The sequence below is a fragment of the Saccostrea echinata genome, unplaced genomic scaffold, assembly GCF_033153115.1.
Source record: "Saccostrea echinata isolate AGI-Se365-2 ecotype Australia unplaced genomic scaffold, CSIRO_AGI_Sech_v1 ptg000004l, whole genome shotgun sequence".
Classification (NCBI taxonomy): Eukaryota; Metazoa; Mollusca; class Bivalvia; order Ostreida; family Ostreidae; genus Saccostrea; species Saccostrea echinata.
In genome coordinates this window covers 10728167-10750130 of record NW_026889753.1, presented here as the reverse complement: position 1 = coordinate 10750130, position 21964 = coordinate 10728167, and the positions used below count along the sequence as shown (strand labels likewise).

General features: G+C 35.4%; 1 protein-coding gene across 1 annotated transcript; it reads left to right on the top strand.

Moving 5' to 3' along the window:
• The first annotated feature begins 16714 nt into the window (after positions 1-16714).
• Positions 16715-20582, top strand: LOC133179480 (uncharacterized). Its single transcript, XM_061314238.1, has 2 exons — positions 16715-17211; positions 19325-20582. Exons 1-2 carry the CDS (start codon positions 16715-16717, stop codon positions 20373-20375), a joined length of 1548 nt encoding a protein of 515 aa, XP_061170222.1. The 3' UTR covers positions 20376-20582.
• Positions 20583-21964: the final 1382 nt, after the last annotated feature.

Genomic DNA, 21964 nt, shown 5'->3' with positions numbered 1-21964 from the left:
CGAGGCATGTACATTGTATTTGGGGATGGACAGTCAGCACTTGTCAACAACAAAAGGGTCTCATTTGCATGCATGTTAGGCGTTTTTTTTTTCATCGACATTCAATATATTGTTTACATATGCATGTTGTTACGATTGTCCCACAAATCCCACGAGATTTTTACATTTTCCGACTTTTTCACAAAAGACGCATTAAGAACTGTAACTCTTCCATGGTGGAAATAGGAAGTATTAAAACTAGAAAAGAAAGTCCCTGGCTCTAAGTAAATGTACCGGAATTTCATGCATACTTTAACAAATCATTATATAGTTGTAACACAACGAGCGTACAAATTATAATTTTAATTGATATATTAATTTTGTACATTGCGTTTATTAATATTTTAAATATTATGTTTTGAATTATAATTGATACTATCAGTGTGTAGAGAGACGGACAATAACCTCTTAATTATGAACTTGTTTACAAACTCTGGGAGATTGGATACAATAAGTGAGCGTCTTCATTTGACGGACAATTAGTTTTTACGATGTGTTGTTCTCTAACATTGACACTTACAATCAGACTTTGTGCAAAGCTGCAACTATCTAATTAACTGAAGAATTTGCAAGATACACAATGTTAATGTAAACAGAGGACATTGACGTATCCTATAAGGAGATGAGAGACAGAGCTTCAGTGAGGGGCGGACTATATTAATATTAATTATGTGACAATGTAACTTACGATTGTTGTTACCAAATACGTGATCCCTATGATGCAGCTTCTTGTACAAAAGATGTGCGCACTCTGTATCAATAGCTTTTAACATCTTAGATCTAAGACTGACTACGAGAGCTTTTTACCATCTTAGCTCCTGGACTGAATATGTGAGCTTTTCACCATCTTGGCTCTGAGACCTGCAGCCATTGAACTTTTTTATGTACCATTGTTTTTGCCTTTGCTGTGACTTTATAATAAAACTATAAACTTACAAAAGTCTTCTTAATCCAAACACATTGAGTAATTGTGTTATATAGTTCTTTGTTTACCAATATTGAATTCCTGCACGACATCTCCATATTTATACGTTGAAATTAATCTAAATTTTATCGATTCTTAATTTCAACATACATTAGACATATTATAATTTATAAGATAAAATTTATTCACCCATTTAATGAATTTTCAATTGAAGCCTTACCATAACGCTGCACTATGCGGTAGGCATAGAAAAATGTCCCGTGAATATATCAGATTAAAGTTCAAATTAAAATCTTTCTTTCGTATCAATTTTTTTTTTTTTTTTTTTATAAATTAATGATGTAAATGAACTTACCGACCTCTCGAACAGAGAGAAAAATTATTAAAATCATACAACAAAAGATTCCCTTCCTCATTCTTAATTACAGGTCATAAACGTTTTTCTTTTCTTATCACATACATTCATATGCACCAATTCAAACTAAATAATCAAATCAATTACACATGCAGAGAGAACAAAAGGACACTTGACAATTAGAACAGCTATGTGTGTTTGTATAAGTGGCTCTTTTTAAGATTTTGGATTGCCAAACTTTAACTAGCCTAAATAAATCTACATGTATGTAATTTAAATTGCTCCATTATTAATTCAAATGCAAGCTTGAATTTTTTTTATATTACAAAAATGTAACTGTATTTTTTTAAATAATAATAGAATGCAAAGAGAATAGACTATTTTACTTCATCGGTAGCGTTTATTTAAAGAACAGTAAACTATGAGTGTGCCATTATTTCTTTAATTCTTTGACACTCATCCATTTAAATTTTAGTGCATACACAATAGTAATCATCTTTGTAAATAAAGATTACGTTTCTAAACAATTAAGCAGAACCATTCAGGTATACAAATGCGAGTTTTACGTCATATTTTCTTACAAGCACCAGAAAACTTAGACTATGAAAAGCAAGCAGACAAGTTCCTTTTCATCAGAAATAAAGAAGCCACACTTTAGCTTTTACTTTTAGATGTAACAAACTGAGGAAAACTGCAAGAAACTGGTGCTGCAATCAAGGCTTCCATTACATATCAATGTTAGTTAAATGACAACCCCCTACACACTCTCCAACCGATTAATCCATCACTGACCATCACCAGAGCTAGATTTCGTTGATTTCTGGCAATATACATATAGCGTATCTTTAGGACAACCTCATGAAATAAAGATACAGTCCCTACCACAGGTACTTGTGGACAGGACCCACCACCCCCAATTCAACCCCGATGTTTGTTAGACATTTTTTTTCACAAATTATATTTATTACACTTATTCATCATGTGTACCATAGGAATAAATCGTGAAACCCCAAAATAATCGTTCCACACAAAAATACCCCACTATACATTAAAAGAGAGAAAGGTATTGTCTTCCCACAAATTTTTATTAAAATAGAAAATTTGGTGTACCAAATTTTCTATTTTAATAAAAATTTGTGGGAAGACAGTATGCTACTCCGGTTTGTTTACGTTGTACCCCCACTGGTCTTTCTGGGTTTAAAAACATGTATTTATTTTATTTTAACCTAAAATGCCAGTTCACACTGTCTCTACATATATTTATGTCTAAGTTCATGCTAACGGATTGACTCTGCATCTCGTAAGAATCCCACAATTTCTCCTTAAACAGCATTGCAGCCAGTGCGTTGAAAAATCCTTAGGTATGATCACTTATTAGGATAACCTCCGAGAGAGCTTTGGCCTGACGTAATAATCTCTCTCGGGTGTTATCATAATAAGTAATATATTCTCTATGCACTTCCGTTGCGTTTACCTAAGGAATTTTCAAAAAAAAAAAACTTAATAGGTAAACGATTGCTCTACTCTTGTGCAACTTCCAGGTTTGGTTTGTTCTCTATGTGGCTGTAAATATCCAAAGAATAAAGGAATAATAATATATTTTTATTTAAGACGTTTATTTATTGAAGTTACTGAGTAAGGGCGCATTTCCACCGACGACTCTGCGTCTTTGGATTACAGGATTTTAGCCAATCAAAATTTAATATTTCTTAGTCATAGCACCAATTTTTCTATTTTAATAAAAATTTGGATGAAAATAAAAACTCTGAAACTTAACTGCGGGTCTATATGACACCCCAATCATTTTCCAAAAGATAAATAGGCCACTGCTGGCAATTAAAGAGGAGTTTGAGGAAAAAGATGGTGTAACAGACAAACAAAAGCACGCACGGACCCGATTTTTTTTTCCAGAAAATGCGGGTTTTCATGCTTCACTAGAAATATTCTGCATTTACATGCACCACTCAAATTTCTTAAATCAAAATTTAATCGTTAACTGTTCGTTATCTTCATAATTCATAGCTACACACAATGTGGCGACAAGGATTTTGCAGAGAAATGATGTTTTTCGACACCCTTTTGGCCACCCCTAAGTAAATTATGAAACCTTCCTACATACAAAAAAATTCCAAAATTGTATTCAAAATCTACGACAGTACACCGGTATTTGAATTCCTATTAATGATTTGGCTACAGCTTTTGATATTGGAAGAGTTCTTTGAGGCATATGTTTGAAGAGAGACTTTACACACACACACCCCCCCCCCCCACACACACACACAGTTGGCCCCACAATGATTCTACCTATGATAAATTGGCCATGGATTTATACATGTATGTGAGAGGAGTTCTGAGAACCAGCATTTTCGACCCTAATCTGACCGCAAGGGTGAAACTGAAATCATGGAAATTTTATTTACATCTATGGGCTACAACCAATCATATTCCAAAATTGGGTACTTCTAAAATGTTAAAGGAGATGGAAGAATATGGTTTGATAGACGAACCGACGGACTGACATGATAACAAAAATTAATCCGATTTATTTTCGGAAAGTAAATATGTCTTCTTAAATATTAATTTTAATGTGATATCTTCCCTTCAACTAAGTTTCACCATGCTAAGTTTTGATTTTGACATCAGTATACTCAGTACTTGACTGTCTATGACGGTGACCCTTGGGTTCTTTGACAGATAGCATGGCAGTCTGTTATTTGTCTACCTGATAAATACAGGAGCTTACAGCGGGTATGACCTATCGACAGGGGATGCTTACTCCTCCTAGACACCTGATTTCACCTCTGGTGTTTTCCTGGTTTCCTTGCGCTGTTTATTATTCGTATTCTTCACTTGATTCATGAGATTGATAACAGTATACAGTTGTTGACTGGGGTAGGGGGAAAGGCCACGGGCAACAGCTTGCACTCCGGTCCAACAGATCGACTGTTTCCCGAGACTCCTGTCAACAACTGTTTTGCTATACTCCTAATAAATCAAATTCATAAATTTAACAGAAAATAAAACTGTTTTGGGAGAGAGAGACTTTACAACATTTTTCGTATTTTACTGTCCCTACTTTCAAGTATCGCCTGGATTTCATCCTCGTTCGCCGCAGAAAAACGAACATCGGCCATTTCTGTTCATCTTAACGACAGGTTTAAATTACTCGGCACTCCTCGGCTGATTACATTTAACTCACGGTTACCCGAATCAGCCGAGGTTTGCCGAATGAGGAAAAGATAACTCAATTTAGCGCCATTTTAGGTAAGCGGGCAACAGTTTTTAAGGTCTTCCGTTTCCAACGGAAGACCTTCTACTGATTGTGATGATTAAGATTCTTCTTATTAAGGTCTTCTGTTTCCAACGGAAGATCTTCTACTGATTGTGATGATTATTAAGGTCTTCCGTCACAACGGAAGACCTTCTACTGATTCTGATGGTTAAGATTATTATTCTTTTTTTTTTCTTCTCCTTTCTAGACGCCAACTTTGAGGCCTCATATCTCGCTCATTTCTCAACGGATTTTGCTCAAATTTGCAGGGTTTATAGACGTTACAAAACTCTACCAGAATGTTGTCAAACATGTCAAAAATCCACTTCCGCTTTTGAGTTATCTCCCTTTAAATGAAAATTTAGGACTCTTCATTTCCGGATAAAGGCTCCGAGACTACAAAAGCTGGAGTAGAAATTCTACCGAATTTAAATAATAGAAGCATTGAAGTTGTGCACATCTATTTTTGTTTTTTGATTTCTGTGTTCAAAATGGCGCTAGATAGGGGTCAAAAAATTAGAACGCCTAAAAGCGCGAAAATTTACACATATTTTCCTATGTATCTTTTAAACTAAAAATATTTTGTTAAGACATGTTGAATAAAAGTTGTGCACAATTTTAAGGTCTTTCATTTGGCACCTCCAAAAAGGGGCTGGTCCCTTAAATTAGGGATCTAGGGTCCTTGAAAGTTTTCGTTTTATAACTCAAAAACGGTAAATATTTCGATATAGCTGTCGCTAAAAAAGTTGTTCTTTAACATATTATTGATCTCGTGAACTTGTTATTTTGTTCGAGTCTTTTTTAATAAATGAGCTAGAAGCTTGACCCATATACAGGTAACTAGTTTCATTAGACAAGTGAAGGTGAAATCTTTATGCGCATAACTGAAATAAACTTGCTATAAATGATAAACCTATCCAAAATAAATACTAATACTACTTTAAAATAAGTTTTTACGTGTTCTGTGGTTTCATTCCAAATTATTGAGTCACACATTTTCAATACGTCTCGGGGTTTGTTTTTGTTTATAGTTACGTAACCGGCCATCCCCCGATCACGCGTGACCTAGATCCAGTGATCAGTGGCCATACACTAAACAGGCATTGCCGTTCTAAATCTATTTTGCAAACTCAACTATGTACGGATAATTGTTTTTTTTAGTCAAATCGGATCTTTCAAATTATTTCATCTTATCTATGTTGGTCATGTTGGTGATATACTTATTAAATTTACAAGAGATCCATTGCGTGTGAACCAGCGACCTGCGTTCGTAAACAAAACATCTTTTCGTCGTTTAATGTTGAAACATACACTATATTAAATTTAAAAAAAAAGTTAGCAAAAAATAAATCAGTCTTTAACTGCATTTAACTGCGTTTCACATATACCCGGGTTTTGTGTTTGTTTACAATTATGTAACCTAATTATGTAGCCGAGGAAGCAGCTATTAGTGCTCATACACAAAACATTGTCGTTCTATATTCATTTTGCTGACACAATGATTTACGGAAAATTATTTTTTAAGTCATACCGGATCATTCAATTAAATCATTTATTCTTATCTTAATTTGATTTAATTTAAATCCAAAACATTTTATTAAGGACGTATAAAGGTCCCCGATTTCATGAATCCTAATCTTTAAACTGCATACATGTATTTAATAAACGATTTATTTCTCAATTATGTGTTATTATGTGTTTAATTTCGGAGATTCATCGAGTGTGGTTAATTCTGCAGATAATTCTAACTTGACACACAAGGTTTGTAGACAAAGAATTCAAAAGAGATATATTTTGAAAACAATAAGACGCATTGCTAAACACTTTTACATTATTTTCTTTTTAAAATGGCTATCTTTATGATTACACCAACTTTTAACATGCTATGTGAAAAACTCTGTCGACTATAGTTTTTTAACTCCAGCTTATGACAAGTACATGTGCTTTTTATTAAACACCCAATTTTCCATTAACGCCCACAAAATCTACCTAGCTTAAGATCGATAACATACCGCCCGACAATCATACAAAAATAAAACAACAGCTGGTGATTTGATTGACAGGCCAGCAACCTGCGCTACCTGATACTGTAGTCTGAGTTTGCATGTTTTGAAAGCAATTACACGTACCTGGACACGCGTCAAACGCTTTCATGTACCGCTTGAAAAGTCGCTTTGCATACACTCTGGTAAAAACTTAATATATATTTGTTGGTAATTAATTGAGAGAAGATAATTAAACTTTGAGTTCATTATTTTTATTTTCACTGCTGTTTTGTACACTGTACTTGTACGCGATATGTCGTCCAAGATAACTGTACAGCTTTCCGAAGAAGAAAAAAAAAAACTGGCGGCTATTCGAGCCCCTTTTCGCCTTCAATGTCCTCTTCAAAACACACCTGTTTACAGAGAAGAGATCATAATATTCAATAAAATATTTCATATTATATGTAATCTGATTTTGTTTGTATAAGTATCTGAAAGGCTATATTGTGCTGAATTTTTTAAAATACATGTTTTATGTAATACATATTTTTTAGCATACGATAAAATATCGCCAACACTATAAGCTTAATTATTTCTAATGTCCAGAACTGTGTAACGTAAATGCCATGCATTTAAGAAGTATGTTAACTTTTTATAATTTAATTACACTTGCACGCGCGGTTCAAAAAAAATGTACAAGGAGTACATATACATGGACTTGAATATAACAAACTTATTAGCACATCTAATGATGAAAATGAAAATAATTGATAATACACTTTTACAACTTCATTTCAATGATGAGTTATTCTAAAACTTTACTTCAAATGTCAGAAAGGCCAGCACAGCCAAACTACTGTTAATTGTTTCTGTTTTAATTACAATGTCAATCACAATAACTTTTTTCTTTAAATCCCTTCATTTCTTATTTGTACATAGTTACATGAAATCCATGCACGGTGCTACACCTGTCAATCAAAATTGTAAACTTCTGGTGCCACGGAAGCATTTCCCCTGTGGTGTAAAATATTCTTTAGGTCAATTCTAATTTTACGCTTTTATAGATACAGTGTAATATTTCGAAACGACGTCTTAATTAAGGCTGAAGATGCATGCTGTGAATTTATCAAACCTGCAGTTCTAATTGACGATCCGTTCTTACATGTATATTATAATTAATCAGAGAGTCCAGTATTTGTGACAAATTTTGATTGAGATTTCACTTTCCCTTTAGGATAAAACGATTCATTAAATAGATTATGCATATGAGATGAATAGCTGTACTACATATAAATGTATACTTTTCACTTTGTAACAAGAATCTGTCATTGACAATTAAAAGTGAAGAGTTTAGGTAAAAGACTTTGACAAATGACAAGTTATTCCTTCTTAGTCACTATATAGCTTAAAGCTATATGGTCGTGCCCACCCCCCCCCCCCCCAATTATGTTTTTATTTTTATTTTTATTTATTTATTTTTTTTGCTTAGATATCAAAAAAATTTGATTGTTTGTGCCCCGTCCCAGAAAAAAATGAAATTGCGTTCTACAGGCTTAAGTCAGAACATGATTTTCATAATGATAATACATTTATCAAAATGTTTCTACCCCTACGATTCGTAGTTGTGGTTTCGAATACCACCACGTCGCCCGCGTGGCGCAGTGGTTTGAGTGTTTGCTCTAGAGTCGCGGAGTAAGGAGTTAATCTTTACGTCGCGGGTTCGACTCCTTCTGCGGGACGTGGAGACCGGTCCTTTGCATGAGACCGTATAAACCGAGGTCCCGTGTAGCAGTAGATGCTGGGACGAAAGAGATCCCTCACTGCTCAATGGCCTTGAGTGTCGAGTATAGGTCTGAATTTGCAGCCCTCCACCGGCAAGTGGTGGCGTTTCCATATGAGTGAAAAATCTCGAGAGGGACGTTAAACAACATACAAACAAACAAACTATTCCACTACGGGACATGGAGACTGGTCCTTCGGATGAGACCGTATAAACCGAGGTCCTGTGTAGCAGTAGGTGCTGGGATGAAAAAAAATCCCTCACTGCTCAGTGGCCTTGAGTGTCGAATTTACAGCCCTCCACCGGCAAGTGGTGGTTTTTCCATATGAGTGAAAAATCTCGACGGGGACGTTAACACACAAACAAACAAACAATTTCGCTACAGAACGTGGAGTATGGTCCTTCGGATGAGGCCGTATAAACCGAGGTCCCGTTTAGCAGTAGGTGCCGGCATGAAAAAAATCCCCCACTGCTCAATGGCCTTGAGTGTCGAGTATAGGTCTGAATTTGCAGCCCTCCACTGGCAAATGCTGGCAGCTCAAAGGACGTTAAACAACAAACAGACAATCAAACAAACACATTTGTGTCGCCTGCAGAGCAGAGCAGCACTTAGCAATCAATTTACCTGGCGTCTGTCTTGCTGTCCGTCCGTCTGTCACACCTTATATCTCGAGAAATGTAAGAGGTATGGGTTTGATAATTTGCACATATAGCTTGACACTATGGCTTTTGTATTTTTCCATGGCTTCCGACCTAGATATCCTTGTGAACTTGACCTTTGACCTACTTTTCAAAATAACCAATAATGCCGATATTCAACTTCTTTTCGATATTTATGAGGTAAGTCTATGCTATTTAGAATGTGCACTGTTTGTCATAAAACATTTTGAAAAATACCAGCGTTACAGTTCACATGACCTTGACCTTTGACCTATTTTGTAAAATATACTGCGGAGGGTTAAATTTAACTTATGTCTTTTGAAATTACAGAGGCAGGGTATAATAATTAACAGTTATACATGTTTATGATCTCATGACAATGTATTTTGACACTATGAAATGAAGAAACCACAAAAACTGAAATTTAAGTACTATGAAAATACAACGGGATCGGTATTCCAAAATGGATGGTGTAGACTGACAATTGCTGATATGAAAGACTGAAGCCTCTTTCGAAGGATTGTTGAAATCACGTACTTAAATAATTTATATATAATTATTTATAATAAATTTATTCAAATTTCATTAATATCCATTTTAGCTTTCAGGGGTTAAGGATTTGCATTTCTATTTGATTGTTAGATTCTATCGCAGTCTTACTATCCCTGGATTGTTTTGTTTTGTTTTGTTTTTTTGGCATGAACTATATTCAATGCCTTAGCAAATAAATAGCTGATAACTTTTGAACTTAGTTACATCTTTAATGAAGCTAAAAGCAGGCGACACATGCGTTCCTGGGAACACTCTAGTTCTGTAAGAAATCAGCAAAGATAATTAAGCAGAGATTTTTGATGAATAAAATGGGTTTTTTTAACCTTTTTTTTTATAACGCTGACTATGTATACATGTATGGTCTGCGTTATAAAACATGATGTGATAGGGTAACGTAATGCACCTTGTACACGTACTCAAAGATGCCGACGTTTTTCAATATCGAAATTGGACATAAAACATATATACAATAAAATTTGAATTTAGCGAGTTAAAAGTAATAAATTACAACTATATGGAAACGAAATGAAAAAAAAAAAACATGTGTAAACTTGTCAAGTTGGAAACACTCAGAATGGGTATTGTTGGTATCATACAGACTGTGTCATGGCCTTGACTCAAGTTCAACGTCGCTAAGAACAAGATGCTTTTACTGGATGTGTGGTCTGAAAGAACATGTGTTAACTTGTCAAGTCGGTAACACAGATAGGTTTGCGTCATAACCAGAGTGTGTCATGGCTTGACGCAAGGTCATCTGGACAAGTTCAAGGTCACGAAATAGAAAGTGTACATTATTTTATTGTCTTTCTACTGGCGAAGCATTGCAAGTTGATAGTCCCTTAAAAGATTATTTATCATCTTAGAATATGGCATGACCTTGACTCAAGGTCACTGCTCCAACGGAAGACTTATTCGTTGCTCTGCAACGAGCTCGGCTCTAGTTCTTTTTTTTTTTCCTAGACGCCAACTTTGACGCTTCATATCTTCCTCATTTTCAAACAGATTTTGTTCAAATTTTCAGAGCTTTTAGACTTTACAAAACACTGTCAGAATACCGTAATACAATTCGGAAATTACCTTCTGTTCACGAGTTATTCCCCTTTGATTGAATTTTGCATGCCTCCGATTTCCAGACAAAGGCTCAGAAATGGTTATAATTGGAGCACAAAACCCTTTGAAATTGAAAAGAGGAAGCATTGAAGTTGTGCACATCGGTTTTTGTTTTTTGATTTTTGCATTAAAAATGGCGCTAGACAGGGGTCAAAAGTTAGAACGCGGAAAACAGCAAAAAATTTGACATATTTTCCTTTATATCTTGAAAACTAGAAATATTTTGTTAAGACATGTAGAACAAAAGTTTTGCATAATTGCAAGGGCTTTCATATTATACTATTTAAAAGGGGCTGGTCCCTATGATTAGGGATCTTGGGCCCTTAAAAGTTTTTGCTTTATAACTCAAAAACGGTAAATATTTCGATCTAGATCTTGGGAACAGAATTGTTCTTTTACACCTTTTTGATCTAATGAAAATGTTGTTTTGTTCGAGTATACCATGGGTATTGCGTAATACGTATTAGAAAGCAGGCCAGGTAAACAGGTAACGTTTTTCATTCGGCAAGGAAATCAGACCTCTTCATGTGTATAACTTAAACAGACTTGCTATCAATAATATACCCTGCGGTATTTAATGTTAATGTTCTTTTTAATAAGGTTTAAAACGTGGTTTATGGTTCACTATTAAATTATTTATTACAACTAGTCTTTCTTTTCTTCTTTTTTAAATTAGGTTAATAGTGTTCAAAAGCGGAGAATATTAAATCTATCTTTCTACATTTATTATTACAACAAACTTTGTAAGTGATTTTAAACTGTATGCATTGAATAATCCACGATCATTAGCTGTATGCATATTACGGTCTCCATGTTCAGCTCGATGTTTAGTTATGTAACCCAACGCGCGAATCCCACGCTGTTGATCGAGGTCACCAGTGTACTAGCCACCTGTGGCCATAAACAAAGCTAGTATTTGTGATCGCGTATAATGTCAATTTTGTACAAAGAGCTATTAATTAATGGAAAGTTATGTTTTTAATTATATCGAATCAGTAAGATTACTTTACCGATCTTTTATAATCTTAATTCCAAACACTGGTGCATAAAAATCATTTTGAATTTTAATCGCTGTTTTTGTCTGTTCACGCAACAATACATTTAAAAAAAGTATTGCTCTTTCCCGTGTTGTTGTATTTTAATTCATCTGCAATTGTAATTGAATGGGGGCTTCGGTAAATAATTGTAATTACTACGCATGCTACGCACATATTATTTTTACCATCACTCTTGTGAATGTCCATTTATTATTTATAGAATTAAATAAACATTAACATAAATAAAAATTCCTTCAAATATACATGTACTATAATTCAAGTCTTTGTAATATAGCAAACAGTTTCATCCATCTCTGCCGCTTTGTGTCTTTAAGTGTTGTAGTCCAGTCCTCGTTTACATACACGTGGCCACAGAGAGCCGCGGGCACCTCGATGTTGAAATACATTGTGTACTCTGATAGTTGCTCTACACCGCACAAACAACTAACGTGTACATGCAGTGTAGTAATTGGCAAAGATTGTTTGAAAAATATAAACTCGCATGTGTTCGCTACGAAGCATTCATTTTAAAATTTTATTTACATGTAGATACCTTATAAGAACAAAATAAAGTAAATGTATAACACCTAGAACAATGTCTAAAAATTAAAATACAAATATCGTGTGCTCGGAAGGGAAGATGGCTTGAAAGGGTGTGTCTGTGAATGCTTAGATCTAGCAACACACTTCGCAAAGTTAAGCATACTTGTGTCCTTGCAAATCCTTTAAAAGTGGGGGCAATCCCCAATCCTCGCACCCTTCCTTTTTGAATCTAAAAATATATACCATACTGAGAGTTGTATATAGAGCGGGAATGTTATTTTATTAGTCCTTAAAGGCACAACTTAAGAAATGACTTATAATTTTTTTTTAAATAAGATTGTTTCGCGATACAGCTGTGATAAATCTTAGGAACTTCTAAAGTTATAACTTAGGCATATCTTAAGATAACTTAGGAAACGTTTTTGAAACAGGCATGTCAAGCATTCAGTCAGATCTATTACGACGTCCATATTACCATATAAGAGAATGAAATTTTGTTTTGTGTATAAAGTGGTGTATATGCGTGTTACAAAAATGCATGTTGAAATCTTCAAAAGCTATCGAATTATTTGCATACGTGTACTCGTACATATGAACATTGATCAACACTGATCAAGTGTATACCGGTACCCAGGATAGTCTTATTATAGCTCTTGCTTTGTCAAATCATTACTTTCATACCCCTTGCATTTAAGAAAAACAATGTTATAGTATACATGTAGCGTGTGCAATTTATTTGGCTAGGGGCATGTACACACGTGGTTCGAAACTGTAGGGAGCTACAAATGCGGCCATAACTAGTATATTTTTGAGGTGTTATAAAAAACAAATAATACTCACAAAAGCTTATAAAATTGCCGTTCTATCGATACCTTATATGCCATGTTTCATCCACCAACAACGCCACGACATCGATGAGAAATACGTTTCTTCGAAAAGGATAGGAAGTTAATGAATCAAAATAATTAATTCTTTTAGTTAACGCATTATGTTTACCTCTTTATTTGTTGTATGCAATAAGTATAGACCTTACTAATAATGACTGTTTGGTTGTCACACCTGTGCATGTGTCGTGCGAGGTACAGCGGTAAGGTAAATTACCGAGAGTCGCGATGTGCGGGGTGATTCGGAATACCCTAAATGACTGTGGTCCATTGAATTTCTACTAGTAAATCAACCTGTCAAATCTAACATGGGCCCACATAATACGACTAAATTCGTTTCATGAATGAACTGGTTCTTAACAAATATATGTACAGTATACAATATCTTTTCTTAAGATCTGTTTGTTTATTATTTTCAACCACAATCTGCAGTACATGTATAGTTACACGAAATCCATGCACAACGGCGCTACACCTGTCAATCAAAATCACTCGATATTGTGAACTCAGTCTGGTGTTACGGCAGCATTTCCGAAGTGATTCAAAATATTCTATCGGCTAATTCTAATTTTTCGCGTTGAATAATAATATTTTGGAACAAAGTTGGAATTAAGGCTGGAGCTGCATCACACCTGCAGTCTGCAGTCTTCCCTTCTTACATGTATATGAAGCATCTGTTGAGTAATGAATCAGAGAGCATAATATGAGGAACAAGTTTGATTGAGATTTTTACTTTTCCTTTAAGATAAAATGATTAATAACATAATTTATGCATCTAATAGATACATATAAATGTACATGTATAGCTTTTTTAAAAACAAGAATCTGTAATTGAAAATGTGAAAGTGAAGAGTTTAGGTAATAGTTCTTAACCAAAATTTAATGACAGTTCATTCCTTCCTAGTCTCCATATAACTTTTAATTACGGCCGTGCCCTCTCCCCTTCAAAAGATGGCTAATACATGCTTTTAAATTCTGTTTATTTATCAAGAAATTTCCACAGGTACTTGTGGACAGGATCCCCCCCCCCCACACAAATTCAACCCCAATGTTTGTTGGACATTTTTTTTCCACAAATTATATTTATTACACTTATTCATCATGTGTACCATAGGAAAAAATCGAGTACAAGTACCTGTGGAAATTTCTATTTGCCCCGCCCCCTTCCCCAAAAAACTGAAATTGTTTTCTACGGGCTTGACAACAGGTACTTGTGGACAGACCCCCCCCCCCCCCCCCCCCGATATTCAACCCCGGGGCTTGTTGGACATTTTTTCCACAAATTATATTTATTGCACTTACTCATCATGTGTACCATATGAAAAAATCGTGAAAACCCCAGAATAATCGTTCCACACAAAAAATGCCTCACTATGTATAGTTAAAACATTAATTTTTCATATTTCTTGATGAAATTAACATTAATAAAATCAACACAAAATTAATACCGAATTACATATCACTTGAATTTATCATAAAGCAGAAATCCTGTTCTGCGGGCTTCAAGGCCAGCTCAGGAACCTAAAGATGTCCTCATTTTCCAAGTCCAGTACAGAACGTAAATTAAATGAAATAAATCACACGATCACTGGGAAGAACTCAAAGAAAGAAGACTCTTGAGGAAAAGATATTTTGATTCGACTTATAGACTGAAATAAACCGATATTCTCTTTTTGCCACTCTTTCCTGGTGCCCTGGGACTCTGAAAGTAGGATCAGTATTTTTCTCACAGGTCCGTTGTACGGATTGTACGGGGGGGGGGGGGGGGCAGACCTTCTGAAAATAGTCTTTTATTGTAGTTTTAATATGTAAATTTTGATTTAGTTGCTGCTTGCACCCTCCCCACTCTTTGTTTCTCTACGGTCATACATAGGCGAATCCCAGCAAAAATGTAATGACCCCCCCTCCAACACACACTTTTTTTTTTAAATGTGTATTGCGAGAGGACTTAAAATTGGAAAACATTTTCTGTATATCTCTACATCGAAAAATATAAAACAAATATTTTTTTTTATATTTCCTTTTTAAAACAACATAGATAATTATGCATAGCTAATTAAATACTGAATTAAATATTTATCTTTGCAGACAATATGCTCTGGGTTATAGAACATGATGTGAAAGCGTATCGTAATGCACCTTGTAATCCTTTGGATTTTCAGATTTAAGGCCAATGCGAAAACTCAAAGACGCCGACATTTTATTATGCTACTGTAATCGAAGATCCGGGGGGCATACAGTTTTTGTCCTGTCCACCTGTCTATTTGTCTGTTAGACTGTGTTAGCCTCTTTGTCCGCAAAAACTTTAACTATGCCCATAAAATTTGATTGGTTGGAACTACTGCTTTCATATTTCTTATGTGTATTCCTAGTAACAAGGACTTCCTTCAGGTACCAACATATTTGACCTCTTGACCTTGAACTTGGAGTTTGATCCTCTTTCGCAAAATTTTACCAAACTATAACCTTGGCCAAAACTTTTGAACAGTTGGTGCTATGGCTTTTATACTTCACATCTGTATCCCTTGTGATAAGTCTCCTCCTTGGGTATAAATATGTTTGACCATTTGACCTTGACGTTGGAGTTTGACCAACTTTTAAACAACTTTAGCCTTGACAATAACTTTTGAATGACTAGTACTAGGGCTTTTATATTACATAAATAATTTTCTTGTGACAAGGCCTGTCATTGTATACCTTTAATTTTGCCCATTTTACCTTGACCTTTGAGTATGTCCTACTTTTGAAAAACTTTAACCTTGGTTTTAACTTTTGAACAGTTGGTGCTAAGGCTTTTTTTAATACCACATGTGTATTCCTTGTAACAAGTAAGACCTTCCCTCAAGTACAAACAATTATGATCCCTTGACCTTGGAGTTTGACCTTTTAAAGAAATTAACCTTGGCCATAACTTTTAAACTGTTGCTGCTGTGGCTTTCATACTAGTATATATTTCACAGTATATTCTTTGTTCAAGACCTTTATTTGGGTAATAACATTTTTTTTTATCTTTTGATCTTGACCATGGAGTTTGATGATATTTTTTTTGTAAGAAAAAATTTTGTTTATACATAACTAATTAGTTTTAATATGTACATAACATTATCTCTATATATATATTGTTGGTACTATTAACGAAGCATTGGTTAAACATTCATTGTATAGAGCCATGTAGTAAGGATTACATTCTAGTCTAGGTAAAGTTGTGTACATCTAATTGAACTCATAAAACAATCATTGTTTGACACTTTGATAAGGAGGCTATTCTTAGAAAAGATTATCTGTCTTAGGAACCAGTATTCCTTGACCATATTAGGTAATGCATTGCGTAATGGGCAGCAACATCTCTGGTGGTCAGTAGTCACGTGACCTTGAAAACCAATCCGCATCAAATTTCACTTACCATCACTATTCCTTTGTTTTATCTTAAGCTGGATGTACATGCTCTGTGTTTTTGTTTCGCTATTATTAGATGGATTAGATCTTTTATGGTGTACTGTTTTATTAGAAATCGTTGATCAACTATTTTTAACTGAACTGATTGTTTTCCTATGATAACCTGTGACTTAAACTATGGCCGAACGCCGCAGCGCACGGGCAAGCTCATCCAGTGCCCCGTACGACCTAACAAGACCTGAGAACTGGACTGTGTCTAAGTTACGGGAGGAACTGAATAAGAACAATATATCCTTTCGTCAGTCGGACAAAAAGAGTGTCTTGGTCAAAAAAGTTAAAGAACTTCTCAGTGGCAGTGATAATGTTTCATCGGAGGATCGCCCTGTGGAATTGAGCTCGGGCTCGAGTTCCTCTTCAAACAACCAAGATGGCGGCACCAAAAACTTGGAAACACTTCTACAATCGATCTCAACACTTACTAATACAGTCACGAAGTTGCAGGAGGAGCTTAGGATTGTTTCCAACAAAGTGAATTCAAATCCCTCTACAATATCAACTGCGGCGGGGAATCCAGTTCAGCTCCCGGCTCCAGAACGGACACAAACTGCGGACGAAGGATACACGCTACAGTCAGCGCTACAGAGTCCAAGTCCATGGCAGAGCAATGAGGATAGGTCTGGTTTCCTACAAAAAACTAGGTTCGGTTACGCCGTAGAGTCGTTGCCCTTCATAGAAACTGTGCCCCCTTCACTACGAAAGGCCATAATTGAAGGGAAAGATGTAAATTTGGCGCAGCTTTTAATTCCGACGACAAACGCCATCGTGGTCAGGGAAAAAGAAGGGAAACACGCGGATGAGAAACCGGAGAAAGACCCCCGACTTCACAAAAACCTTTCAATTTCGGAATTTATATATGCTTTCGGCATTTATAAGAACATTATGTGCCAAACTTACCTTCAAAGAAGAGAAGAGTTAGACTTATATGAGAGAGACATTGTTGACATGTCCAATCGTTATGGTGGTAAAGGATTTTATGAGTACCATAAAATCTTTTCGGCCCGGGCAGCTGCTCATTTGAGATATTCCAACATTCCTGTAGACTGGTCGGTGAGGGATAATACCCTTTTCTGCAATATATTTGCAAACTTGCGACCCTCCGCATGTTATGTCTGTAGCAGTATCAACCATACTGCTGCTTTTTGTCCAATGTTTTCGATTAAGAACTATTCGGCAGGACCTACTCAAAAGAAGGGACGGGAGTCCGACAGCCAAGGTCGACCTCGAATAGTGTTCCAAGACAAGGAAATTTGTAACAATTTTAACTCTGAAAAAGGTTGTATCAATGCAAGATGTGGAAACGCCCATGTCTGTTTACGCTGCAAGGGGGGACATACAGCTCAAAAGTGTAGTGACTCAAAAAACGAGCAATCACCCCGCTGGAGACATTAAGCGGGGTTAACCTTAAGATATGTGTACCATCGACTATTAAAATATCTGTGCTGCAGGAGGAATTAAAACAATATCCAGATCAAGAGTTTGCAAACTTCCTTATTAAAGGATTAGTAGAAGGTTTTCATACGGGAATTTACCCCCTGCCAACTGAACCATTGGAATGTAAAAATCTTTTATCGGCGAAACAGGATCCTCTCACCATTAACCGTTTGATAGCTGAAGAACTGGAGAAAGGTTACCTCATTGGACCATATGACGAGGTACCTTTCGAAATTTACAGAATTAACCCCATAGGACTAGCTGAAAGTAAATATTCAAAGAAGAAACGTTTGATAGTCGATATGTCGGCACCACATAACAGTCTGGACCACCCAAGTTTAAATGATCTTATAAACAAAGAGGATTTTTCTCTCCAATATGTGACTATTGACCATGCGATTCAAATAATTCAATCAATGGGTAAGGGAAGCTGGCTCTGCAAAGCTGATATTATGGACGCCTTCAAACTCATTCCGATCCACCCTTCTTTGTGGCCATATCATGGCATTAAAAACAACAACAAATATTATTTCTTCACAAGACTAGTCTTTGGTAGTCGGTCAAGCCCCAAAATATTCGACTATCTATCATCTGTGGTGTGCTGGATTTTCGAGAATAATTATGGGATTTCAAATATTCTTCATTTACTTGATGATTTCTTAACGATCGATCCGCCAGACTTTGAAGCAATGCGAACAATGGCCTTGATACACCACGTATTTGCTAGACTTGGTATTCCCTTATCAATTAAGAAAGCAATGGGACCGTGTACAGAACTTGAATACTTGGGCATTACCCTTGATACCGTAAGGATGGAGGCCAGGTTACCGGAAGAAAAACTAATCAGAATATCTGACTTAGTACAACAGTTCTCAAACCGGAAATCCTGCACAAAACGTGAACTTCTTAGTCTTCTAGGTCACCTAAACTTCGCCAGTCGTGTGGTTCTTCCGGGAAGATCATTTGTGTCATACCTGATCAAACTTTCATCCAAAGCTCGGGAATTACATCATCATGTCACTTTGAATTCTGAATGTAGACTTGACCTGCATATGTGGTCCAAATTCCTAAAGGGATGGAATGGTAGATCTTTTTTCATGGACAATGCTACTACTGATGCTGCTGATCTACATCTGTTCACCGATGCCACAGATACCGCTTTTGGAGGTTTTTTCAACAATCAGTGGTTTCAAGGTTATTTCCTCAAAAGAACTGATCTCGGAGGACAAATCTTTGTCAATGGCCTTATTTGAGCTGTACCCAATCGTTGTTGCATCCGTTCTTTGGGGGGCACAGTGATGGATCGTTTCCGTCGTCTTGCCCCACAAGCGGACCCTCTGCCGAAACCGTGCCCAGAATATTCGAACCTCATCTTGATCTAAAGAAGCATGCTGAACTTTTAGTTAATGCCTCCATTGAGCCTAGCACAGCAGCAACCTACAGAGCGGGATTAGAATGTTTTAAAAAATTTCTTGTTATGTCTCGCGTGTGTCTAGCTTTAGGTAAACTGCCTGTCATAAATGAAGATATACTTGTATATTTTGTTACACATTGTCAACTTCATTTGAAATTAAGGCACGAAACAATCAAAACTTACCTCGCAGGTATACGTTTTTTCTACCTGAAAGAGGGCCAATGCCTTATGTTTAAAGACTTTGAGAGACTTCACTGTGTTCTGCGAGGTGTTAAAAAGCAACAATGCAACAGCATATCGAAAAGATTACCTATCACTTTCTCAATTTTGTTTCAAATATGTAATTGTCTTGACAAAGGTGTTTTTTCACCCTGGTTAGATCTCATGTTGTGTTGTATGTGTAAAATGGCTTTCTTTGGCTTTCTGAGATGTGGAGAATTTACAACAAATTTTCATAAGCAGAAAGATTATTTAACCATACATGATGTCACTCTTGCAGAAGATTGTTCTTTTTATACCTTGAAACTTAATTCCTCTAAAACAGATCCTTTTCGACAGGGGATTGATATAAAAGTGTTTGAAAATTCTCATTTAAAGCCAGTTAAAACTATGAAAAAGTATCTGGAGGGTCGGTTAAATGTTTGCCACACACAAAACAATGCTGCTCTATTTGTTGATGATGAAGGTAATCCAATGTCTAGAAATTTTTTCCTACTTCATGTAAAACAAGTCCTATCTAGGTTAGGTTTTGATGATACTAGGTACTCGGGCCATTCCTTCAGAATTGGAGCGGCCACTACAGCAGCTGCTGTTGGTATTCAAGATCATTTAATTCAGTCACTAGGTCGCTGGAATTCAGACTGTTATGCAAGATATATTAGAATCAATCAAAATACTATTCAGTCTGCACAAACAAAAATGTGCTCATCTTAAGATTTTCTGTTCTTCATTTATCTTCTTGGGGGCATTCACTCACATCAATTCTTAATACCCACTTATAATATGATGTTCATTCATTTTGGCCTGTTTACCCCCAATTCAGATCAATTTTTCTGCATTATGTAATTAATTAAATATAGCTACCCGCTGGTGTCAACCCGGGTCATTTCATGTAAACCTGATGGTGTCAACCCAGGTATCTCAAAAATTAAACCAGATGGTGTCAACCCAGGTTCCATTCATTAAAACCCGATGGTGTCAACGCGGGTACCCTTACTCACAACCTGATGGTGTCAACCCAGGTTTCTATGGTTACGTAACAATTTCCTGATGGTGTCAACCCAGAAATTTGTTTTTTACTTTATATGTGAGTAGCCCCCGAGAAGGCCAAAGATATGTGGTATAAAACAAGATGGATGTATGATTTTTTTTTTGTGTGTGTGTGTATAAGTTTTGTAGCTTGTTGAGTGATTGTGAACATTGTAGTTTCATGTTTTGATGTCAATTTTGTCAATAATTCATATTCGAATATTCAATGCAAGTATTCGAATATATTCGAATATTCGATAAAATAAATAAAATCTGTTTAATTTATATAATGCATCATCCTACTCTCATGAAAGGTTTAGCGTAGGTATACTTATATTGGAAGTAAAATTGTATGAAGACTTTTGTAGGTATACAATTAGGAATTCCATTTGATATTTGTCAATGTTTGAAATAAATAATTGATTTCAATGTAGAAAAGTATAATTTTAACAAAGGAAACATTTGTATTTATAGTGGCTCCAACTGAGGAACCAGTCGTCTTACCAAAGGCGAGATGTAGTCGTAACGGTGTACTTTTCAGATTTCAATACATGTAATGAATTACAATTATCTGCCTAATAAGAGACATTATTATAATCTTTGATACAATGTAAACAAATATTTCCATAGACAATTTTCCTAGGTAATTAACTAATTTCCCGATAATGAATATAAAATATAGAATTATGTACAACCCGAGATAATCATTGACAAGTAATTTACACATTTATTCTGAAATTCAGCAATATTGAATACAGACTAATTCTATCGGACATTCATTCAATGATCAATTAAATTTATTTTGAAAAGTATACTCCTCGCGTCTTTTAGACATTCTAAGAAGGTTTTCATTTTGTTGTCCTTGATTCTAGATCCGATAGTATCTAACTAATAAAAACTATGAAAGTACGTTTTGTATTATACATAAAGCATTATTGTACAATTCATTAACACCTTGCTCAAAACAAAATATATGTAATTTAGTAGATCTATAAGATAAGAAAGTAGTGAAAGAAATCAGGCGATCGAAATTGATCGTTAGTAAATTAAACAGGGATAATTCCAGCACTGTTCTAATCAAAATTTATTAATCACAGTACTTCTTTTTACGAAATCTGAAAAACACCGAATATTCGAATCTTAAATTCATATTCGAATATCAACTCATTCGAATGAATATTCGAATGTTCGAATATTCGTTGCCATCCCTAGTTTTAATAAATGTTGAAATTTCAATTGCTCTTACTATTTGTATAAAATAATTTTTTTTTGTA